Source organism: Anser brachyrhynchus (assembly GCF_964034855.1).
Source record: "Anser brachyrhynchus genome assembly, chromosome: 27".
Lineage (NCBI taxonomy): Eukaryota > Metazoa > Chordata > Aves > Anseriformes > Anatidae > Anser > Anser brachyrhynchus.
Genome location: NC_137720.1, coordinates 6008761 through 6032640, shown reverse-complemented (window position 1 = coordinate 6032640; position 23880 = coordinate 6008761). Strand labels below are relative to the sequence as shown.

At 52.4% G+C, this 23880-nt stretch overlaps 2 protein-coding genes and 1 long non-coding RNA gene across 5 annotated transcripts; 1 reads left to right on the top strand and 2 right to left on the bottom strand.

Annotated features, from left to right (window-relative positions):
* Positions 1-1078: 1078 nt before the first annotated feature.
* Positions 1079-4834, bottom strand: UQCC2 (ubiquinol-cytochrome c reductase complex assembly factor 2). Of its 2 annotated transcripts, XM_080569376.1 has the most exons (5): positions 4151-4354; positions 2602-2694; positions 2416-2490; positions 1979-2048; positions 1079-1257 (listed from the first exon to the last, which is right to left on the bottom strand). In XM_080569376.1, exons 1-5 carry the CDS (start codon positions 4199-4201, stop codon positions 1163-1165), a joined length of 384 nt encoding a protein of 127 aa, XP_080425502.1. In that variant the 5' UTR covers positions 4202-4354; the 3' UTR covers positions 1079-1162. The 2 variants fall into 2 exon arrangements, with proteins under 2 accessions (XP_080425502.1, XP_080425503.1); XM_080569377.1 differs by lacking the exons at positions 2602-2694; positions 4151-4354 and adding an exon at positions 4653-4834.
* Positions 4740-7203, top strand: LOC308183385. The gene is made up of 2 exons (XR_013942420.1): positions 4740-4849; positions 5490-7203. It is a non-coding gene; the product is annotated as an uncharacterized lncRNA (long non-coding RNA).
* Positions 5988-21331, bottom strand: IP6K3 (inositol hexakisphosphate kinase 3). 2 transcript variants are annotated; one of them, XM_080569339.1, is made up of 6 exons: positions 21231-21331; positions 15661-15980; positions 10764-10986; positions 9563-9735; positions 8737-8912; positions 5988-7553 (listed from the first exon to the last, which is right to left on the bottom strand). In XM_080569339.1, the coding sequence occupies exons 2-6, from the start codon at positions 15842-15844 to the stop codon at positions 7077-7079; spliced, it is 1233 nt and encodes a 410-aa protein (XP_080425465.1). In that variant the 5' UTR covers positions 15845-15980; positions 21231-21331; the 3' UTR covers positions 5988-7076. The 2 variants fall into 2 exon arrangements, with proteins under 2 accessions (XP_080425465.1, XP_080425466.1); XM_080569340.1 differs by lacking the exons at positions 15661-15980; positions 21231-21331 and adding an exon at positions 11174-11375.
* Between the last annotated feature and the right edge of the window lie 2549 nt (positions 21332-23880).

Sequence of the window (23880 nt, the reverse complement as noted above, 5' to 3'; positions counted from 1 at the left end):
CCTCCCTTCCTGTACACTCTGGGATGTCACAGGGCTGTTAGAAATAGAAATACAGAGCAATCCAAAGACCTGAAGCCAAAAGGTCTTACCCTAAGTGCTCCACGACCCAATGTTCTTGGTTCCAGCTGTTAAACATTAAAATGTATTCACAGAGAAGATGAAGAATGCTACCATGAACAACTACCTCGAACACCAGCCTTGTTTTCTGAAGCTTTGGATCAGAGCCTGCTGCAAAGTTTCAAATTCTTTCACTACTTGCCAGGAAAACACAGTTCAAACATAAAAAGGAGCAGCTGTTGGTGCTGTGCGGAGCCAAGCAGAGTCCTGGCATAGCTGTGTTCTAGACACACATCCCTCCCCAGCCAAGCAGTGCTGCGGCCATCCCAGCTACGCGCCTGTGCCTCTGCCTCCCAAGAACAGAGGCTGATGCAAGCACTAGAGCGTTAAAAGGGAATAAAACTAAGCCACAACAAAGGACTAAGCACACTTGAAATTTGGTTATGGCCCTGTAACATCATCAAAAAACATCACAAAACCGCTCTTCATCCCTCATGTATGCAGTAACCCCTACAGACCCTTCCTTCCGTGCTGAGGGAAGCCTGTCCAGCAACACACCACTCTGGACAATGTAAGGGACTAAAACCCGTTATACTCTAATTTAAACCGCTCTCTCATAACCATGGTAAACATTCGCCCTGTCATTCTCTGTCTTCCCAAAGAGGACTTCCCCAAAGGAAAATAATTTGTGATAATTAAAGTTATCCCTCCTCAATTTCACTGTTACCACTGCTAACACAGAGAACCACCATCATAGCTGTATTTCCCCGTTATCACCACTGCTGGCTTCCCAAGCAGATTTAAAGCTAGCGTGGTTGTACCTACGTGCTCTGGCATTTCCTGACGGTTTCTCGTAATACAAATGATCAGGTCTAACACACACCACAAACCTCCTTCTTTGACATTGATCCAATAACTTTCATCACAGATGTGTTCAGGTATGGCCTAGATTTCCAGAAAGAAAAGACCGGGCGTTAAAAATAGAGTATAAGGTGTAGGTCTGAATAAAAAATGCTGTTGCTAAGGGGAATGAATGGTTTTATTCATCATGGCAACATACAGAGCTTTAGGAATATATACAGAGGAGAATCTGGGAGTTAGCCTATCACTTCAAGTCCTCTTCAGATTTCTTGGCGGAAAACCTTTCTCGCAATTTTTTCCATGTTCCTTTTTTCATGTCTTCCATCTGTTTCAGAATGTCTGCAAAAGGAGAAGGGAGAGGGAGATGGAGAAAGAGGAAGAAAAGCAGAAAAGCAAAAGCATGAAAGCCCTCTTATAAGCCCTTTGTCTTACATATATTTGCTTTTTTTGACTTCTCATCTTAATGAATTTCTGTTTCAGGGCCTGAGGCAAGTTTGTTTTCCCTTCCAATCAATTGTGCAGGGAGTCCCTTATCACTAACAACTAATATTCAGTTTCCACACACTGCAATCGAAGTTAGGAACTGGAGCAGAACAAAACTGCACTAGCTTCCTATACTGCATTTAATAAATGACTTGGCTGAGAGTACTTCTGCATCGTGGTACCCTGTTTTCTCTCAAAGTCTAATACAAGAGAAGAAATACTGAAGGGAGTACGAACGCAGTGAAACAGAAGCTGAGAATTTTCCAGCGATGTAGCAAATGTGCCTTTTTTTCACACAGCTCCTGCCACTCTGTCTCAAAGAGCCCTTGCAAACCCTCTGCTGTTCCTGCCCCTTGCAAAACACAATCGGCTTTTTGTCCTGCTAGATTACTGAAAATCTCCTCAATTAGGCCTGAACTTACTCCTTGTTAACCACCCTAATAAACTTGCACAGCAGTCCAATTCAGTCTTTTAGTAACCGGTGTTTAGCAGAAGTGATAAAGCCGACACAACAAAGCCTAGAATGTACTTTATCTCTTGCACTGATGTACTCCCAAATCAATCACAGTATTAATACCTGTTGCTAGAATCATCTTGCAATCTTGCACTGTCACTCCAGTGAAGCTTGTTTCTTTCAGGCGTGGATACTTCACAAACGAGCAGGTAGGTGAAAGAAGGAGAGAGAGAACAAGATGTTACTTGTAGTGCCCTAACACAGATAATTATGTCACCAAATAATAGAATCCTAACTTATTTTCCATCAGGCTCTAAGAATTCTGTTCATCCACACCAGGAACTATCATCTGCATTGTTCATACATGTCACAGAGGCCAAAACGTCTGCAGCTTTCAGACTGAAAGCCAGGAGAGACTGAAGGCAGCCGGTAGTGCAGCATCCACCTGACTGCTCATTTGCCTGCTACATTTCCAGAAACCCTGCTGGGATGTGGCCTACTGCACCGACAGCGGCAGGTCCCACAAAAAGGCTGATGATGGCTAATGCCGAAATGTTTACCTTGTTTTTGTAGTAGTTGGTGTGGATTCTGAGTAAGCTCTCATACATTTGGTCACAGGTCTCGGGGTCAGCAATCTGGAAAAGGATAAAAGTATCACACAAGTCTTATTTTAAACCTGCAGAACAAAACCATTTCATTTCAGCTAAAAGCTCATGAAAAGCACCGTAAAGGAGTATCTTTGTTACTTTTTCAGCACAATGCAGGATGCCGACGACCCCTATTATGCTGCTCCAGAATGCAGCGCGTTTTCTTTCCCCTCCATTTCTCACCAGCTTGGCCTACAAGAATAATGAGGCACCTAAGTTCCAGAATGAACCTTGAATTCTGCTCAAAAAGATAGGACAGATCAACTGCGAACACACAGCTAATGCGAACTTAGCTGTACAGTTTTCTTCTCACGCTTACTGGCCAGTGCTGTGAAATCTGTGAGATTTCTTTGATCAAAGGCTGGTTTGGCCGCCTGTTTTATTCTAAAGGATCAAACAGGATAAGGTACTAGGATGGAAGGTATAAAATCCTGGCGAGGCTAAAAATAGTTTATAATTGATTAGGGAAAAGCAGCATGCAAGGCACTGTACAGCTTGTGAAGGGTAAATGGATTTCTATTTTGGTCTAGAAAGTTGGAAAGACTTTGCTAATTCCTAAAACTCTCCTAGGTGCCTCCAAGAGGTGCATCTGCCTTGCAGAGCCAGCTATTTAGCAGCGTGAATGGCATTTCGACTTGTTTTTCTATTCTACAGTGGGGCCAACTTGACCAGAACTCTGCATTGCTGCTCGATGACATCAAACATAAATGATTAAAACGGATACATGAGTAAGAGTAGTATGAAGTGCAGCGAGGCAGAAAAAAGTGAAACAGCTCATCTGTCCTCGGGACACTGGCACAGATTCAGCACAAGGTGGGCGATGCCTCCCTCCCCTGTGCAAGCCAGGAAAATGAAGGAAAGGCTCTCCTGATACAGCAGGTAACGGCTGCTGTGGGAGAGAGGATACGGGGACAGGCAAACTGTTAAAAATGAGCTCCATCACGCAGCAGGTGATCTTCAGCTTAAGGTATTTCACAGTCACATTTTAAGTGACCCTGCTGATGTTTTAGTAATGACAGCAGAAACAGCTATTATATAGGTAGCTGAAATAGTATTGCCTGAAAAAAAAATCAGCAAATCTTACTCCATGTGAATTAAACGGACATTAGACTGACAAAATGTCTTTTAAGGTTCTAGCGCTTTTCTCATACATTCCTCCTGCTGTCTGCCAGCACATTTCCCTTTACTGTATTAAGTCTTTATACGTACAAATTGACATCAGTGCTGCAGGCATCAATTTAGATTTTCAAGATGAGTGGCAGCTTTGGGATCTTGTAACCAATTGGTGCAGCACATTCAGCTGTCCTGGGCATATGAAAAAGCAGTAAGCGCTTTCTGGAATGTCTGCTGCAGCTTATTCTGGTGACCAATATAAATTAGGTGCCTATAATGGCACATTGTAGGAGAAAACGCACACCTGGAACAACGTTTTCATACAAAGAAAGGGCACATTTACATTCCACAGCACCACCTCCAAACCTGCAACGGGCTGCAGCCCAAGTCAAGTGCTTGCTTCTTTTATTTCAGTATTGAAACCTGAACTCCAACACAGTTACAGCTGGAAGCCAGCTTTAAAACCACTGCATCCCAGCAGTGATGGATTTTGCTGCATACACCACACCGTATTGTGTTATCAGCCTATCCTCACAGCAAACAAACCACCCTGAATTCCATGACGGTCCTGACAAATTTTCTGCATCTCGCTTCCCTGATCGCTGCAACAGGGATTCGAAACCCACTAGAAGGGGGCACCTCACACCACATATCGCAACCGGTGCGAGGCCTCCGCGTACAGCGAAGCCTGCCCGCTGCCAGGAGGGAAGGAAGGAAGGAGGGAGGGAGAGCAGCCCAGCCCCGCTGCAGCCCCTCTCCCTAACACGAACCCCACGGCTCCAAAATGGCGCCGGGCCCTAACGAGAGGCAGGGGTGGCGTACCGCGCATGCGCACCCCCACCCCCGTCCCCCCTCAGGCTCCAAAATGGCGCCGGACCCTGAGGAGGAGCAGCAACACCCACTGCGCATGCGCACCCCGCCCCTCAGGCCCTAAGATGGCGCCGGACCCTGAGGCACAGCGGCGTAGCGCGCATGCGCGGCCCCTTTCCCATCCCCTGCCCTGCCCTCAGCGCCTCGCGGGCCGCTTCCGCCCTCACCTGCGTGTTCTCCCCCTCGCGGAAGGCCTGCGCCACCCGCTGTCGCAGGAAGATGCCCAGGTCCCGCTGCCGCTTCGTCTCCTCCACCGGCCACTCCTCGCACAGCTTCAGGAACCGCCGGTACCTGGTGGCCGCCATGGCGGCCGGGGGAGCGGCCACGTGACGGCGGCCGCGCCTACGGCGAGCGAGAGGGGCCGGTGTGGGGGGGTGCGCATGCGCACAGACAAGGCGGGGGGGGCACTAGGGAGGGGGGCGTGTGGGGGCAGTGGCGTGCTGGCCCTGTGGTGCTGCAATGGGCGGCCGCTGTTTTAATGCCGCTTCTTCAAGGCTTGGTTTCCGACAGTTTCAGTACCTAGGGAGCGCTGCCTGGTTCTCCCTGCCGTGTGGGGAGGTTGTGCTCAGAGTTGCCTCCAGGCAGGCGGGTGGTTAAATGGTTGGTAACGTCATTAACCAGGGGGTCAGGCGTGTGCTCAAATAATGATTAGGGTTGGAGAAGCCCTCCGAGATCACCTGGTGCAACCACCCCCTACCACCACTGTCACCCACTAGACCATGTCCCCAAGCACCACGTCCAACCTCTCTTTGAACAACCCCAGGGACGGTGACTCCCCCACCTCCCTGGGCAACCCGTCCCAACGCCTGACCGCTCTTTCTGAGCAGAAATGTCTCCTCATTTCCCACCTGAACCTCCCCTGGCACAGCTTGAGGCCGTTCCCTCTGGTCCTGTCACAGTTATCTGCAAGAAGAGGCCGACCCCCAGCTCCCCACACCTTTCTTTCAGGTAGCCAGCTGCTGGTGTTTCCCTTTAGACCCTTCTTTGTCCTTCCCCCCTTTCAGCCCCGAGGGCCTGGTGGCAGCATCCAGCGAGAGGCTCGCGGCGCTGCGAAGGCTGAGGGAGGTCTGGATAAAGCCCTTCAGGTTCCTTGTGTCGGCCACATTCAGCACCGACCTCACTGCGCAAGCATGAGCCAAGACAACTGATGACTCAATCCTTTCACCGCTGAAGCAGAGTGTTTGTGGCTTTTTTTATAGTCATTGCAGTTTGTGGGCAAGAAATATGCAATACTGTGAACAACATTCAGTAAATAATCAGGTCTTCCCAAATCCACTTCAGGCCAAGTAAAATATGCAATTGGGCCAGATGACTTACATTTTCCGGCTATAAATTGCCGCAATTTACCAGCTGTATGCAATAAAATACAAGTGAAGGGGTCTCCCTTGAGATCTGATATTTAAACCTGTGGAAGTAATGGCTGTTTTGAAAACACACAGCCCTAAACAAAAGATAACATAACGTCAGGATGCTCTGGAAGTGAAAAAGAGACAGACAACAGGTGAGAGTTACTTAGACAACTTTATTTATATCCCCACTCCCCAATAACTGGGTTCTGTACCTCTATTCCTTGTGTAAGGACTTTTCATACAAGTTTCCCACACCATGCAGGAAGGAATTATATTTGTTCCATAATAAAATCTGTCAACAAAAGCTGTAAACATTGTATCAAGTTTTTGTTATTGTCTCCTCCAAACACACACAAAATATTTGTATCCAAGAATTTGTAGGTGAACTTTAATTTCTAGTCCCTGATTTTATTTTTTTTAATTAGAAGCATAAGTACCTTGACGTGAATGTTTTTTGTGACTAGCATCTGACAGGATCATCACATTCCCATACGTCAGCCCCCAGGGAGCTTCTTGCTTAGAAAGTTTAGGAATCATGCCCTGTTATGTCCCGCAGGGATATTAAACCTTTGGAAGGTCCAGTTCTTGGTCTGAGGTCCACCCTCTTTTACACCTTAAGCAGTACAGAACCAGGAGCTCTGTGTCTGGTACATTTGTGTTTCAACAAAGCACCAAATACCCGCGCTGTATGGAAAATGACTTGCAAGAACAGTCTTGCAGCGCTGGGCACGTGGAGCGTGAATGTCAGGGTGTGCATTTTTCTTCCACTTGTGTCTTTGAGTGTGTTCAGCCCGTAGCACTGAGCGTGAGATGAGAGTAATGCTGCAATCTGTTAAGACCTGCCAGCTCACTTTAATAGTCTCACTCAAATGCACAACATCTTCTTAGCCTGCTTGGCTTTGTGAGTGTGGTAGAGGTGAGCAGGTCCTATTTTATCATTAAGACTCTTTCAAGTAATGCTTTCTTTTGACTCACAAATAAATCAAGGACAGCAGTAAAACAAGAAAGGAAAATAAATCTTCTGATTGATTGCAGAAAGAACAGATTCCTTCAGCTCTTTGCTTTTTACGCTTCAGTTCAGTAATGGCACGTAGCAGTTTTTTCCTAGCAAGCTGTCCATGCTCTCATTCCAAACCGTGCACGTGACATTCAGCAGCTGTGAGGGTCCCATACAATTGACCCAATGCAATACTTTTCAGGGATATCGGTCACTAGTAAATTCAGGCTATTTCACAGAATTTGTCATTTTCCTTCCGAGATGTTCTGAAGAATTTTGATGAGGTTCTCCAAGCCGAAAATATAGCCATGGTCTGGCCCGTCATAAGTGGTGTGATTGCCTTTGGAGCCTTTAAAAGTGGTGTGGGCAAAGTCTATCATGCGGACGTCGACTCTGGCGTGATTAGTGCCATGTGTCGTGGTGCAGTTTGTTTTTTGGAAGTGCCCCTGGAGGTGATTATCCAAGGGTGCCGTGTTCTCCTTGTGCTCCAGTCCATCATAAATGATGAGAAGTGAGCTGGAGTAGAACCGGTAAGAGCTTTGCTTCCTGATGACAGAGAGCAGAGCTTTTAGCTGCAGGATGATGGGCTCCAGGACATCTGTTCTGAGGTGGTTACCGTTGCACAGGAACTGGTGCAAGGCTTGCCTGAATCCTTCAGGAGAGAGTTTCCTTCCGTAATATTTATCCTTGCAGAGAAAATGGCCAGTGTCCACTTGGTAGACCTTGAGGAAAGAGAGCAACAATCCAGATTCAGTGGATGTCTTATTGTTCTCTCCCCCCCCCTCCCCCTCCTCCCCCAGTGTTCTGGATTTTGCCTTAATCTAAAAATTTCAGTCCCAAGCTGAGACACAGATCCTCTGCAGCTGAACAATACTGGCAGTGTACTGCAGGCTTCTCACTGAATCCCACCTCCTGCCTTTTCTGGAGATTTAAACTCTTCAATTTAAGCCACTGGTGTAGATTCTTCTTGTGCTCCTATAAATTACCCCTTTGTAAACCCTGTATAGCTCTAATTCATAGCCACATCATTACTGATTTATAGCATTTTCCCTCTGGCTATGTCAGGAGTTTGCAGTAGTACAGGAATGCCCCATCTTTGTTCCTTCTCTTAGTACAGGTAGCAATAATCTTGTTTTCTTAAACAGAGGGACAAGGTACAGGCAGAAATCTTTATGTATGTGAGGCAATGGTAATACAGAGTAAGAACTGGAAGAGTGAATTCAGAATTAGCTCACATACCAGCTGTAACTTAAAGGCTAATCTGCTCAGCAGAAGGATGTCAGAGACCAGAAAGGGACATAGTTTTTGATACTGTTTACGCTGCAGTGTATGTGCTTTATAATCATCGTTGTCATAATTATCCTTCAGGCACAGCAGAACAACATTTTGAAGCCTGCCTGAGAACTGTGAGTGAATCAAATGTGTAGCTTCCATTTCTAGCAGGGAGGGCAGCGATTTTAATCAAGAAGAGCCATAATATTTAGCACAAAAGAAACCCCTCGCTCTTGCAGCAATCAGATGAGACAGCTCAGCAAAGGCATGAGTGGAGCAAGTGATGCTTTTTTTTTTTGTGTGTGTGTGCAGCAGCCAGGAGCTGAGCACAAGAGGAGAATCTGTGTTCGTGTACAGGCAGATTCTCAGCTTGAAGGTAATCAAATCTCCAGAAGTCAAACAGGGGTATGGGAGAAGGTTCCCCTCTACGTGCCGTATTCTATACCCTTCCCTAAGCATCTGCCCTGATTGAGGATAGGATGCACAAGTCGAGTGGCTTGCCTCTATTTGGTGGGAGACAAGAAGAAATCTACTACAGTTTACACCAACAAGGGAAAGAATCCCTTTAGATTTCCAGCTTGGTTTCAAGCTGCGTGTCAGGCAGACATCAGAAGGACCAGGGCGCTGTCTTACCTGCATCCCACAGATGCGAACACCCAGAGAGGCAGAGGTGCTTTGTTCACACTTCTTGATGTGACGCGCTTTCTTCTCCTCTGAGGCGTCATCTCCGTGCTGCCGGGTGCCCATCTTTAAGTCCAGGATGCAGGGATAGCTGTATTTCGATACCACATTCTCAAGCAATAGAAATTCTGGGCATGAGTTAAGGGAAACCCAATACTTTTAAATTCTAATTGAAAGAGGTCTTAAATCAGAGCAACTGCTGACGCTCTCCATAATAGCTCACAACTGTAATGAGACTTTCTGAGCCAATTTTACCAACGTGTCATTGCTATAGGCCCCTTGCTGCCAATTGCAGTTAATTTACGGTAGTACAGTCCTACCAATTAAAGCACCAACAGCTCCTTTCTCTAGTGACACCGTAGCCCTGGGCTGTCAATCCAACACCTTGCCTCAGTGCTGTCCTCACCCCAGTGGGTGTGGGGGAAGTTGTTAAACTGTATTACTCACATGACTGGTGGGTAATGAAGTGTAATAGGAAAATAAAAGGCGAGGCGGCTGCTAATTCCTGTACAGTTGTGTTTTTAAATGTATGCCAAGGGGATCTTTGACTTAAGCTTGAATACCCCCTTATGGGAAATATTTTTTTTCTTTTTTCTTTCTTTCTTTCCTTTTTTTTTTTTTTTTTTTTAAGATAGTGGGAGAAGAGAGCAGCTGTATTCCTTTTTGCACAGCAGCTAGACAGAGAAGGGATGCATACCGCTGCAATAAAACATACATTGCTTATGAGCTGTTATTTGTGGCAAAGGCTGCGATGGAGGAGAGAGAAGAGAAAGGATACGGTGAAGTTTGTTCTCATTATACTTGGAGGACATGCGGTTCAGGTGCTGCCTGTGACAGTGCAGTCCCCAGGGGTTGTAGTTCTTTCTTTCTGGCTGGTTTCCGTTTGCATCTTCCAAAAGTGGATCTGTGTGGTACTGAAGGTCTGTCCTCAATAGCATCTTCCCTGGGCAGCTAGTCAAAGAACACAAAAGAACATGCTTGGTTTATAAGCTCCAGAAGAGAATATTCCCTCCTCTCCTCTTTTGTAGAGCCTCAAACTTGATAAGGGAAATTTTCAGGGACTCTCAAAGGAAACATATTCATCATGTCCAAACTGCAGAGATCTTTTGTTACTCTGTGAAAGTAATTTTCAGAAAGCCAGCTATTGCTGGATGCCAATATTTTCTTTCATTATAATTTCAAAGTGCGCTTGGCTTCTGTGAAAAGCACCATTCATGGTGTCAATGACCAGGAATCTCTATCTAGCTAACAGGCACAACACAGGCAAATCGTCCAACAATAGGAATGATTCTCAGTTTCCAAGGGCTGGCTTCGAGGAGGGAAGGGAGGGAGCAAAAAGGATATTTGTTCTCCTCGTACGGTCATTTGCTGGCCCCAAAGCCCTAACTCCATTCACACCGAGGGCAGCGGTTTCACGGTAGCGATATTGCACCCTTCAGTCATAGCTGACTGAGGTCTTTTCAGAGCCAATTTGACATGAAAGATGTCTCGTGGAAAGCCTCCGCAGGTCCTGAGGTCGGGGCGTGCTTGCGAGCACCGTGATGCCTTTCAGAGGCAGCTCTCTCTGGGGACAAGGACAGGATCGGACCGACCTCGAGTGTGGCTACCGACCTCCTGGCTGGCCACCAGCAGAAGGGCACTACGTGCTCGGTGGCTCTTCTTGTGGGGCCTCTCCTCCTTTTGGAGCTGGCTGCGCTTGGAGGAAACGGGCTTAAAGCAGAGCTTGAGGCATAAAATCGATCAGTAGCACCTCAGCCGTAGCCAAATCTGCCCTGCTCCATCTGTGGGTGAACCGTGAAGCCAGCAGGCTGGACCTTGCTTTTGTTCTCTAAGCCTGGACCTTGCCTTAAACCAGGAGCTGTGCCACCAAAACCATCCCAGTTAAACCCCACCGAGACCGGGATGGCTCCAGCTGCCAAACAGCAGGCCGGGACCGGGAGAAAACTGCAGGGAGCCTCCTGCCCGTGGCGAACCCTCACCTGTCTTTGAAGGTCTTGGCGAGCTGCGTGTGACACCTCTTGACGAGCGCGTGCTCGCTGCCGGTGCCGGTGCCGGCGGCCCACTTGCACTTGTGCCATATCGTCACCGCCGAGTCGCCGATGGCGTGGTCCAGCCGGCCGCAGCTCTCCGCCTGCAGGCTGGGGCTGGCGAGCAGGGTCAGGTTGCCGAGGCTGTCCTTTTTGAGGTGCACAGAAATGACGCCTGCAGGAAAGGAGGAAAACCAAAGCAGAGTGAGGTTAACCCCCGCGTTGCCGTACAGGCTCAGCACCAGCGGCACAGCCGCCCCCTCGTGTTTTAGTGGTCCCTCGCACTGATCCCGGCCTGGTTTGAGGCCCATTAAACACCGTTAGTCTGAGACCCTTGGAAAACAGCCACAAGCTTTGCTAACGTTCCCTCCCCTCCTTCTGTGGGCTCTGCTTGAAAGCTGTCTCCTCCGAACACCATGTTCCCTCCTCCTCCATTCCTTCAGGCTCTGTTACGCAGCAAGTGACCCAGCAAAGCCCCCTGCGTTGGCCCAGGAGCTCCTGCCTTATTTATGACGGGGGATTAAGGTCTCACTTCTGAGCGCAGGGCAAGGTGGAAATGCTTTTCATTGGTAGAAAGCAAAGGGAGGGTTGGGGAACGGGAATTTTCCAAAGACGACCAGCATGCCAACTGCTTCTTTTAACTGGAGAGCCCCCAGGAACAAGGGCAGAGGCACGCGTAGGGGCTGGCAACGCTGCCTGCGTACGTGATGGCCACACATTGTCGCGGACGTGTCCTTCCCCCAGCACCAGGACCCTAATGGCAGGATGACGGGAGCGACCGGACCCTCACGTGCTCCTGAGGAGGAACGCGACCGTGAGCGGCGATTATTTCTTTCCGCTCTAAGTGCTTAAAACACCATCGTATGTTTTCGGATTGTAATTTTCCCTGACTCTAATGGGAAGCACAGGGCTCAAATGCCATTTAGCCTGTCACACGTAGTTAGCCCAGTCTCTGCCCATCCCTGGCATCGGGACTGCTGCCTCCGCGCGTCAAATAACAGAGCAGGAATGGCCGTGGCTGGCGTTCCAGACGGCTCTGACCTTTCTGGGAAAGGCTGATAACAGCAGTCCTTCGCTCAGGGCAGCGCTGCTCCTGCAGCCCTCTGTCAGGGCTGTCCGAGCCTCTCGAGGCAGCGCAGGCATTTTTAGAGCATCGCCCTTTCGGTCTCAGAGAGGATGCCAGCCGCGTGAATCATCCGCGGCAGCACCCCGCTGCTTTCAAGTCTGGCTGCAGCAAGGCAGATCCAAAAGAGGACGGTCTGGGCTGTTGGACCAACAAAACTCATCGCTGGAGAGGGCCCCCGTTAGCGACACGCGGGGCTGGGTTTGTGCCAGCCGTCTCCCGGGTGCCCTCGCTTGGTCTCCTCCTCGTTGCGGGGAGATGCATTTCTGCAGCTTACAAACGAGGCAGCTCTCTTCTCCCAAACAAATTTGCCAAATAAACATGCAAACTGCCTCCTCTCCGTCTAAAGTGAGATTACAGAGAGTAAACACGGACACAGGGGTTTGCCCTCCCTGCCTGTGCAGAGCCCTCTCTGCTGGGTTTTGCCGACCGAGGGAAGATTCCCACGGCTGCAGCCGCCAGCCACCTCCGTGCGACTTGGGGTGGTCCTGAGCCTCGCGTCCCCGCAGGTCCCGCTGTGCCCTCCTGCCCCCTGTACGGCCTCCGCTCGGGTACCTTGGCCCAGCTGCATCCCACAACCACTTCTGTTCCCTTTCGCTATAAAAAAATCAGCATTAATCCTAACGGTGTGGGCTAAATCCGCTAACTTCGCACTGAAATGAGTGAGCAACACACACAGGCTGCTCTGCCCAGGGGAGACAGGGGCTGGAAACCCCTGTGGGGTTCTTTCCATGGGGCTAGAAACCTTAATTAGGGGGTGAGTGATATTTTTAGCCATCTCAATCCTTTGCTCATGGTGCTCATGAGCAGCAGGAGCTTGGGAGCTGCGTCTTCCTCAGGCTCCAACATCACCCGCATGATCTCTAGCAGTGTCCCGTTTGTAAAATCCATATTACAGATTACCAAGAGCAAGCGAAATTCTTTTCAGCTCGGATGCTTGCTTTGAATTTTCGGGAGAGGTGGACATGAAAAAAGCCAACTTTGTTTTTTTTTTTTTTTGCTGGAATCAAAGCCCTTTTATCTTTAAGAAGTCACTGAGAGGGGAACAGAGTCCTCGATTCTAAAAATCTAATTCTCAAATCTAGCACTATGCCTCAGTTCTGGCACTACAGCAGCCTGTAACCTTAAAAACTGTCCCAATTACATATCTGCAAGTCAATGGGGCTGTGCTGATTTACATAGTGCTGACAATCCGGCCCTAAAAATGTTATATATAGCATGAAACTAAGAGTTCTTAAATATCTTACATTAATATGAAAATTAATGGGGAGATTTTCAAAGGCAAGAACGAGCAGTTAAACTGCAAGGGAACGTGATCATCTCACCTCCTTCCCCCCGAACACTGCCTTCATAAACCCGCATCCCAGCCTTACAGTTACTTTTGTTTCCCGATGTACTTCCTTATGGGATGGATGGTTTTTGCATACGTCCTGCAAGTGACCTCTGTGCGCAAAGCAAATACAATGCTGCCAACCGTCTCTTTTATTGCCACGAGAAAACATCTGTCTGGGAGCAAAGATGTGCTTGGGAGCAAAGTCGTACTCGGGTGCTTGCCTTTGCTTGCCTTTCAGTGCCACCGCCAACACAACCCCACTCTTGCCCAGAGCCAGCGAGGCCAGCAGCGGATATTTCTGGTGCCATCACCATGCTGGTGACACCCCAGGGACCCTCAGGAGCTCCAACCTTGTATTCAAAACCCCCCTGCAAGCTCTGGATGGGGCGGGAGGAGGTTTGGAAGGGGCTGGTGCGGGAAAGCCAGCCTCAAGGTCACCGACCTGCCCGAAAGGGTTAAGTGAGCAGGGGACGTTTTTTGAAGCAGCCAAGTGGGTGTAGGATTTGAATGATGACATTTGATCAGCGCTGCACATAATGTCATCATTACATAATGATCCCTGAGCCCCCCCTGCAGCCTAAGAATAGAGATGAGGAGCGTGGACACGTGTGAGCGGGTGATGAAGACCTCAGGATTATTCCCCCTGGTGCTGATCTGCCTCGTGGGAAGACGTCCCACCTCTTTAATTTACCCAGCTTTCAGGGCTGGGACGGTTACAAGCAGGAAAAAAAAAAAAAAAAGTGTCTGCCCAATGCCAAATTGGAGGAGAATTGCTATTTAATTACCCCTCGTTGCAAAACTCACTGGGACTTGCAGTAGAAAAGAAAAAGATGACAAAAAGGGATTAATAACCGGGCCACCCCTGAACTGATAAGCTGGGACTGCTTAATGTCTTTATTAGAGAGACAGAGCAGGGCTCAGCTCTCCAGCACTAAACCCTGGCTCCTGCTAAAGGAAATTGCTTAGAGGAAGACTTGTTTTCTTTCTTAAGCATCTTTTTAATATTGTCCCATAAATCTGCAGAGGCTCCTGACTTTCTGGAGAAGGGGGAAATTGGATTGGAAGTGCATCAAGACCTCGGCTGACACTTTGAGCTCCTTTCCGTAACGCTGAAGGACCAAAAGATATTTTAAGTTTTTAGGTGACAGCTGAGCTTCTCGCCTCTCACAAAAATCCAGGGTCAGGAGCTTTACGAGCAGCACAAGTCTGGCAGTAAAGGCAAAAACAGGGAGGGAATAAGGAAGGGAGGGAGGAAAGATATCTTAAAAAAATAAAATAAAATAAAAACATGCTAGGGCCCTCACGGACACCCAGTGCTGTGTTTCTATGGCTCAAGCTGAGAGCTGGGTTTGATTTTCAGAAGCTAAGTGGTTCTTGCCTCTGGTTTTCTAGGGATCCGTGCTCACGGGAGCACTGTAGCAGGGCTTGGCTCAGGTGGAGCAGCCATCAAACGAGATGCGTAATACAGCCCTGTGCTGCTTTTTCCAGGCTTGGTATTTCATGCTGGCCCCAAGGACCACCTCTCCCCCAGCTCATGCTGGTGCCAGCCCTGACCCTTTCCTTGCCCTCGCCAACTCTTTGCCTCTGGCCCAAACCTTCACCTCCTCTAAAACCAGGGGGCGTGGGGCAAAGGCAAAACCCCTGAGCCCTGCTCCTGGCACAAAACCCTTTCTTCTCACAGGCTGCTATTTCAGAGCGGCATCTCGACTCCCAGGGTTGTTGTATGGGGCCAGCTGTTGTGTGATCCCAAGGGCACGGGCAGCTCCCGCAGCATCACATTAGCAAAAGGTCAGGGCAGCGCCAAGCAGGAGCGGGCCAGCTTCCTAATTGGGGTTAATGAAATGTTAACTGTGTGGAAAAAGCAGTCTACCTGAGGGCTAGCACCCACAAGGAATGAAGGGTAGACTGTGCAAGCAGGCCGCTTCGACTTGTCTTGCAGGTCAAAGCAACTACAGAAATATGTGGTGCTTCTGCCTGGCCACAGCATCCGGGCGGCACAGCAGCACGGGGTGGTTTGGAGATCCCCAGCTGTTAAATAATCTGGCAGCATTCATGCAGAGCGTGTGACTTGTCAGAACCTGGTTCGGAGAAGCCTCTCCAAGCCCCAGCTTTCCTACCACCACTCCCTGCCACCGTTCACACGGCCTCAGACCGGCCCATCTGGTGCCACGGCCAGCAAAGTCCTCAAAGCCAGGCTGGGAAAAGCCAGCCTCGCAGACCTGCTTCTGTGCACGCCTCCTCGCTGAACAAAACCCGATCTGCACGAGCAAAGGGGCTTCCCGTCCCCAACCGAGCCGTCCCTCCCGTGCTGCCACCCCTCCAGCCTTGAACCCGCGCTCAGGGCTCACCCTGGCGGCACCTCCGTCACCCATTTATCACGCGCGGGGTCGCACCTTTGTACTGGGGCGTGAACTGCCGCATGGCCAGGGGCAGCGACTCGTAGAAGCTCAGCTCCTGCGAGACCAGGGGCTTGCAGACCGTGTGCTCGTCGTACTTCATCATGCTCATGTGGCCGCCCACCTGGTGGACGAAAGGCTCCAGGAGGACCACCTTCCTGCCCTCGCTCTGCCCCACCATGCTGCTCGCCGCAGGGCTCGCTCCCGGTCAGTGGCAGCGGAGGGGTGACGGGTTTTGGGACATGCTGCGCTGGGCCGCCCCACGCCGGCTCCGGGCTCTCACCCCGTGTGGCTTCTCAGCGTGGTGCCGACGGTGTCTGCAAACAGAGGATGAAAGGGAGAGCATGAGAAGGAGGGGGGACGAGCCACCGCGAAGCCACCGCCTGCAGTGGCATCGGCAGGGCTGGGAGCGCTGCCCGGCCTCGCACAGCCCCGGGGACTGGCAGGGAGCCCCGGCCTGACACGCGGAGTCCAGGAAAGACCCGATTTAGACCTGTTGGGGGTAAAAGACACAGAGGGGGACGATGGAGAGGAGCTATCAAATTAATGCGGTGGCCTCATCGAACCAGCTGGATCAGGGCATTCCTTGGACCAGGAATGCCGGGTTATTAATACGCTGCATTAATACCACCCCTGCTGTGAAACAATCTCAGTTTGCCTTATGAGACAGTGTTAATGCTGGTCTTAGTCTTTCCCCAAGCTAGGACATTCCTCGCGAATGAGGTTTATTAATAAAGCCTCTGCGAGCTGCTGTCCTTGGGCAGCTCCCTGCCCCTGAGCACTGCCGGTGGGGTTAGCGACATTTTCTACACCTCCAAGAGAAACGTGAGGCTGGGACATTCCCTGCCATTTAACACCTGAGTGCCACCGGGAGCGTTTCCTGCACTGTGCTCATGCACACGGTGCGAGGATGTGTCAAAGCAGCACCCGCGCGGCTCCCGCCCAAGCTGCAGCCCCCTCGGCCCCTCCACGCTGCCACAGAGCCCGAGTGGAGGATTCACTTCCCAATTCCAGCCCCAGACAGAAATCCATCCGTGGCTGTGGCAGGAACGAGTTGCTGGCGTAAGTAAGGAAGGAAAAGCACCGACACACTCCAGGAGCAGCACCCTGGCTTCTCCAGCAAGCGCCCAGCAAACCCTCGCCCTTCTTCACTTTATTCTTTGCAAGGGTGCTCCTGCTCTGGTGGACATCGGGCAGGGGAATCCTGCAGCCATCGAGGAAGATAAAAAGGAAGATGAAATATTTACACTGAGGAAGCATCAGGCTCCACACCATCAAGGCAGTAAAATCAGAGGAAAATACTCCAAACCCCAAACTACAAGTGATGGAAAAAAAACACACATATATTGTTGTTATTTTGAGGGCCAGTTCGTGTTCCTACAGCCCTCCAAAAGCAGGGTGCAAAGCCCTGGCTGGCCTGCCCCTGCTAATATGGGTGACTTTCTCCTTATTTCTCCAGCCTGGGAACTCTGGCATCCCAGTTTCGCTAGAAGAAACTCAGTGCAGGAGGGGATAACATCTTTGGAAGGTCCATTTCCCTACACCAAAGCTTGCACAGCTGGGTGGGCGCGACATCGCCTCTGCCACCCCGCGGCCAGTGCCCTCACCCTCTCCGTAGCCAAGGGCCACGAAGGGGGCACACGGGGCCACTGCTCTCAGATGTTGGTGGCCAACGGGGGGGGGGGCGGCATAAACCTGCAGGTGCCCCATGGCGGGACACCCGCTCCCTCTGGGTCTCTTCCCTCCTGCACCTGCCAGCTCCGAGCTCCAGCGTGTTCCTCGCCCCGCCGCAAAGAGCCGAAGCTCTGACGCTTACATTTCCCCTTCTCCCTCCTCCTGCTGTAATTAACCCCCCGAGCAAGCAGGCTCTCCACGCAGGTGCCCGCTTTGTTTTTCGCCTGGAGGAGTCGGATGAGGTGGGTTGGAGGCACAGGGGGAGAAGAAACCCTCCTACCTGCAAAGCTCGCTCCTTCAGCATCCCCCAAGGTGGTTTGTTTTATTTTTTTTTTCCTCCCTCTTCTCTATTCTTTCGTCACTGCACACTTCAGAAAGGAATTTCTACTCTACAATTACCAGCCTGCACCAGCTTGAGCGAACAAAGCCAGGCCACTTAGATGAGTGCTTTTCAGCCCAGGAAGAAAGCAGCTCTTCAGAGCCTTTCTAGAAGTTAATAAAAGCATTTAGCATTTTGTTAAGTTGCAACAACTTTTAAAGAGGATTTCTCCCTTGAAAGCTGTAGGTTTGCTGTTGTGATTTTTTTTTGTTTTGTTTTTCCTTTTTCCTTTTTTTTTTTTCAACTCCCTTGGGTGAAAAAGGGAGAAAAGCAAAAAGCAAGCACATTTGTCAAAACACCTCTTTGGAGCAGAGAGTGCAACCTGACTTCAATCCGTATTTATTGCTTTAGAGACAGTCCAAGGCTGAAACGCGGCTGCCACAACACACAGTGCTGGGAGCCTTGGCATCGCTAAGAGAGTCAGGGAGAAAAAAACCACAATTTGATAAGGCTCTTATTGTTTGCTCTTAAGCAAAACTCCGAGCAAGATTTGCACAAGGGAGAGAGGGCTTCTTTTCATTTACTTTTTGTTCTGAAGCAGCTCGTTCATTCTGCGCAGATAAATGTTCCCGCAGACACTCACTGAGCCGGGCTGAGCTCCTCTGAAACAAGACACTTGAAAAAATTCACTTCTGCCAGCTCAAGTTATCGTGAATGCCAAAAGATATTTACGTCACTAAAAATACACGGAATTACAGATAAATCTGTATCCTCAAAAATAAAACCAGAGAAACCTTGAATATTTTTTTTTCCTCCAGCTGAAATGAAAAAGTAACCCAGGCACTGCAGATGAAGACGAGGCAGAAAATCTGGGGGAAGGAAAACATTTCTCTTTACAGGGAACTCCCCTCCCCAGAGAAACCGCCCGAGGCACGACGACGCCTGCAGGGAAGCATCTCCCCAGCTCTCCCTCGCGGTGCTCCCAGCACCACGCCGCCGGCCTGAGGGCACTTTGCATTTCTGCCGCTCGCGTGTGCGGCCCCAGGACCTGCCAGGCTCTTCCACCCCGGCCAAACCACGGCTCTGCCTTCTGCGATTCATGGACGGGCTTGGCCAGGACGCGCTGGCCGGGGCTTTTGGGGACACGGCCTGCCGGGCGCTGCTCCCCTCTGTGCTGCTCTCATTTGGGGCCAAATGTCGGAAGAGGCCACGAAGAGCAGTCTATTTACTCCCAACTCTAAGCACAGCCAAAAGAAATCAAGCGGATGAAGTTCTCCGAGCTTTAATTAGCGCCTGCTCCGTCCCATCCCGCACGGCAGCCTCGCCGCTCTGGGTCCGCCAGCCGGGGGCAAACGGAGCCCGGCTCCGGGAGGATGCGCACACCTCCAGCCAGCCCCGCTCACAGAAACTCTTCGGAATATCAAAAAGGAGAATTGCCATAAAAACCAATGCCCTGTCAACACAGACCAGGCTCTCAGTGTCACTGGACACCTCGAGGAGCGGGGCTGCAAAGCCTTGTTTCAAGCACTGCAGGGTGATGCTCTTTTTTTTTAATATTATTATTTTTTTTTCCTTAATTAAAAGGCAAGAAACTATCTTGGCTGTTGATTTGAGGAGATCTGCGTGTCCGTAGCTCTCGCTAGCATGGCTGACCTAGATTCAAAGCCAGCTCCTGCACCGAGCGCCAGCCCAGCCCGGGAGCAACGCGCGGCGGTGTTTTGCAAACCTAATTGCCCCATTTCTGTTCAGTTTCTGGCCTTGTGCCTCCGAACACCTCGAAGCCTTGGCCGTAAGGAACATCCGACTGCTTCCAGCCCAGCACACATCCTGCCAGGGTCAAGGCAAACTCGGCCCCCCTCGGCTGCTGCAAAACAGCAAAAAACTCCCCCCAGCGCAGACCCCATCCCGCACGGCCTCCCCCTGCCAGCCTCCTGCTCCCTGGTGCAAACGCAGCTAAAACGCCCAAATCTCTGCCCCCTGTCGCACAGACGGGTTTCTCGTTACAGCTCTGGAGTTATTTATAAATACAGCTCCTCTCCCTCGTCTCCGGTGGGGCTGCCTTAGCGCCAGGTTCAGCTCAGCCTTCGCGCTGAGGTTGGGTCGCCCAGGACCGGGGCGATCCCGCATGGGCCGTGAGCGGACGCAGCATCGGTTCGCGATGAATTTCCACCCCACCTTTTCTGCTCTTCCCTCAACCGCAGCCACAGCCAGCCTCGTGCCGGGAGCGAACAGCTCAGCTCTCGGGGCAGGAACCCAGCTCGAGCCATAAATCCTGACGTGCAGAAACCCTGAGCTCTTTTATCTTGTATTTCCTTTCTTGAAAGAAAATGACGTTCATAAACTTTATGACCAGTCCCCGCGTCCCTCGTGGATAAGATACAAAGATACAGTTTGCTGCACAGAAGGATTTATTTGGCAGCTCTGTGAAGCATCAGGAGGGAGGGAAAGGAGCTGTGTTATCCTGGATGGACCGGCCCCCGAAACACCTGGTCCCAAAAACACCCGGTCCCAAAAACACCCGGTCCCAAAAACACCCGGTCCCAAAAACACCCGGTCCCGCTGCTGGGATGGGGTGAGCACAGGGATAGGCACGGGTCGGGTACCCCAGCATCTGTAGCAGTGATATTGGGGTTCCCAGTGCCTGGCCATAAATCTGTCCCCGCATTTTAATCACACCCAGCGCTCGCTGCCCTGAGGTGGCACCTAAAGGGCTGCCACTGCTGTGGGACGTGGCACTGGGTCCCGAGGGAGCGGGCACAGCCCCCTCAACCCATCCTAGCCCTGCCACCCCGCGCCGTGACACGGGGTTCACGGCAGCCCTGCGACCACGGAAAGGATGGACGGGCACAGCCTGAGCTGCTCGGGGCCGCTTCCCCTGCGTGCGCTTAAAACCGAGCTCCTGCAAGCGTGTCCTGGCCAGCAGGTACCCATGAAGGGCAGGCTGCCTGGGGACGGCCACGCTGCCTGGGGACACGCACCCAGCGGGTCCTGCGTCAGCTCCTGAGCCCGGGGAAGGGAGCAGCTCTCCCACAAATGGGGGCTGCTTCTGAGAAACTGGCCCAGGCTGGCTGAGCGCTGGGGGCTCCCCTGGACGCTCACACCGATCTGTCTCACCTCGCGGCTCTGACCTGGATGTGCTTTCCCTTACCTTCCAGCCAGTGGTTTTTTTTAGGAGCTGTGCACCAGCAGGGACCTGGATCAAAACCGACCTTCGCTTCCCCCCGCAGCGCTGCCGAGCCCCGCTCCGGCACGGCTCCCGCTGGCCTTGGACCAGCACCGGCACCGCCAGGACCTCAGCACCAAACCCCTCTGCCCCGGTGCCAACCCTCCCCATGCTTCCCAGCACTGCCACAAGCTTGATGGAGAACCCAAAGCCACGACGCTCATTTTTCACCCGCCCTGGGTTGCTCCAGGGCTTCCCACCCACCCGGGCGCTGCTCTCCCCTTGCTCCCATCCCTCGCTGCAAGCCACGGCCGTGGCTTCCAACAGCCCCGACAGCTCCCCAAAATCAAGCACTCGGCCACCTTGCCCTTGGCCACCTTGCGCCGATGCTGAGGTTGCCCTGGCCCTCACCTGACGGCCGCTGGCTTCGTGGTTGTTGCTGGCGCTGGCGCTGCCTGGGCTGGGCTCTTGCTGCTGCTCGGTGTTGCTCGAGGACGAGAAGTGAGGGAGCCGGGGGGGGGGGAGCCCGCAGACATTTGGGCCATCACCTGACGCCGCCGACATTTCTGGCAAGCTCCTGGTATGTCCAGCTGACAGCTGAGGTTTAAAGGGGAAGAAAACAGCCTGGGGCGTTAAAGGAAAACAAAGCTGTGTGCGCGAGGGTTAAGGCTTGGGGGAAAGGGGGTTGGTGGGTGCAGCGCCCCGGCCACGTGCGAGGTTTTCCAAAAACCGTGGCCATGCTCCAGCTCTCTCGTGCAACCAGCTCTGCAGGAAAACCAAACAATCGTTGCTTTATTTCGGTGCTTGCAAAGCTCCCCCCAGCCTTGTGGTGCTGCTGCTTCTCGCCCGTCAGGAGCAGGCTGGGGCCCAGCTGTGCCCTGCAGGGAGAGGGCAGGGGCTGGTGCTGAGCCGGGGGCTTCTGCAAGCAAATTCTCCGGCTGTTTGCTATGGGAAAGACGCCGGGACGGTGCGGGGAAAGATGGGGCAAAGGGGCTGGAATCGCGGTAGGGAGGCAACGGAAGGAGCTGGGATGCTTGGGATAGACTGAACTGATGAGCTAATGGGCCTGGGAAAAGGAAAGGTATTTTTGGAAAGGGGAGGCGGGGGGGTGAGACCGGGCTGTGCCCGAATCCGTGCAGCAGGTGAGGGCTGAAGTGGGAATCGGGGTGCGGAGCCCGCTGACGCCCGGCCCTGATCCTGCCAAGGGCCTCGTGCAGGGAAAATTGACACCCGGCACGCTGGGACCGGCGGGGGAGTGGAAAAGTCCCGGAGAGTTTTCCTGCCAGCGCCGCAAGGACAGCGCGTGCCCCCGGCCCCCCAGCACCCCTCCGCCCCTGGGGACACAAACACCCCGCTGCGGGCACCCTTCCTCGTACGCCTGCTGCTGCCAGCCCGGCGTGTCCCAGCAAGACCCCTTTGGTATTCTGGGGACGCACGGCACAGGCATCCCGCGGGACGAGGAGGTGCCCGTGCTCGTTCCCCTCCTGTCCCAGGGATAAAATAAAGGGGGGGGTGTGGGGGGGCACCAGCAAATCCCTGCCCACAAGCGGGGCTGCGATGGGGAGGGCAGCGGGGCAGCAGGGCGATGGGAGGTTGGGAAGGAAATCTCGCTGCTGAGCTAATGATCGAGGGACGCGGTAATGCTCGCTAACCGGAGGGGAGAAAACAGGACCGCGGAGGCCAGAGGGATCGAACTGACAGTCGGGGACAGAGGCCGAGATTAAAGGCAAGGATAAAACACAGCCCCTGATTCCCCGCTGCCCGAGTCCTGACTTCACTCTGCTTTATGCTGCTGTATTAGCTTGGGAAAGTGCCTTAAAACAAACAAAAAAAAATCCAAAGAAAATGAAAAAAGCTTGGTTTCGGAAGGAAAAAAGCCCGCGCAGGCACTCTGTGAATCCAGCCAGCGGTGCATCCCTGCCAACAGCCTTTTTTTTTTTTTTTTACCCCCACTGCGCCCTCACCACAAAAGGTTCAGGAACCGTTTGCCAGGCGCTTGGGCAGCCCCGAACCTCGCTGCCTGCTGCCAAGGGGTGCGAAGTTTCCCCTGGCCATGGTTCAGCTCTGCTCGGCCTCACCTGCACCGCGACAGCCCCCTCACCACGGGAGAGGAGAGGTTGGGAGGAAAACACACCGGGCTGGGGAAATCGCAGCCCCACCGCGCTGGGGAGAAAGCAGCTCGCTGGACGGGGGGGCCCCAGCCCCTGCGAGACCTTCACAAGCCACCACCTGTAAGGAAACCAGGAGGCGTCTCAGCAGCACCCAATAAATCAGGGAGCGGGGACTGAAACGCGATGATCATCCGGCTGCATCAGCACCAGGAGGCTCCCAAGGAGCCACTCGGTCCCTACACGCGTTCGGGGACACGCTGCCCGTGGGCTCCCTCCAGCCACAGCCCTGTTGAAGGATGCGACCTCGCGTGCCGTTTTAAATCTCATCATTACTAAGCTGGCAGGGGGAGGGCGGACCCTTGGGCAACGCTCCCCAGCTCGGCGAGGGGCAGGACCGAGCACCCCGCTTCGCCCTGCGGCGCCCAGCACGTCTCCAGCACCCCCCTTTTCCCCTTGCAGAAGCCCTCCCTGCAATCACATGCATTTTTAATGCCTGCGCTAATTGCTTCGATCTCATTTTTGTGTCAGGCGCGCCGCCGGGCCGGGAGACGAGACCTCGGCAGCTCTTGCTCCGTTCAAAACAAGCGCACGGAGGACGCCGAGCCGGAGCCCGCGAGCAGCTCGGGGCCGCGGCCCCCCGCGCGGTGCCCCCGCCAGCAGCCGGGCTGATTGCCGCTGCCGAGCGGCCGCGGAGCCGCAGAGGCAATTACTCAGCCTCTTGTAAAAAGCAGAGAGCTCTAAGGGGAGAGCAAGCCCGCCTCATATTAAAACTATGCTAATTAGGAACTAATTACGGGCACGGAGATGTTATTACCCTTGGCCAGCTCGAAGGCTGCAGCCTCCGTCTGATGGAGACGCGGTCCCGAAACCAAGCCCCTGCCAGCTCGGGCAGGGACTGGGACAGGGTGGGAACGCCGTTAGTAGGGGAGGCCAAGCCTCAAGCAAGCCAG

Excerpts from the sequence above, each read along its gene's own strand:
- UQCC2 (XM_080569376.1), bottom strand. The coding sequence starts at position 4,201 with ATGCAGAAAATTTGTCAGGACCGTCATGGAATTCAGGGTGGTTTGTTT. Across the intron at positions 2,695-4,150 it reads TTCAGGGTGGTTTGTTTGCT|GCCAAGCTGGTGAGAAATGG; the intron begins GTGAGGATAGGC and ends TTATTCTTGTAG. Across the intron at positions 2,491-2,601 it reads TCCTGCATTGTGCTGAAAAA|ATTGCTGACCCCGAGACCTG; the intron begins GTAACAAAGATA and ends ATCCTTTTCCAG.
- IP6K3 (XM_080569339.1), bottom strand. The coding sequence starts at position 15,844 with ATGGTGGGGCAGAGCGAGGGCAGGAAGGTGGTCCTCCTGGAGCCTTTC. Across the intron at positions 8,913-9,562 it reads TAATGAGAACAAACTTCACC|AATTTCTATTGCTTGAGAAT; the intron begins GTATCCTTTCTC and ends ACTCATGCCCAG. Across the intron at positions 7,554-8,736 it reads TTCGCATCTGTGGGATGCAG|GTCTACCAAGTGGACACTGG; the intron begins GTAAGACAGCGC and ends TCTTTCCTCAAG.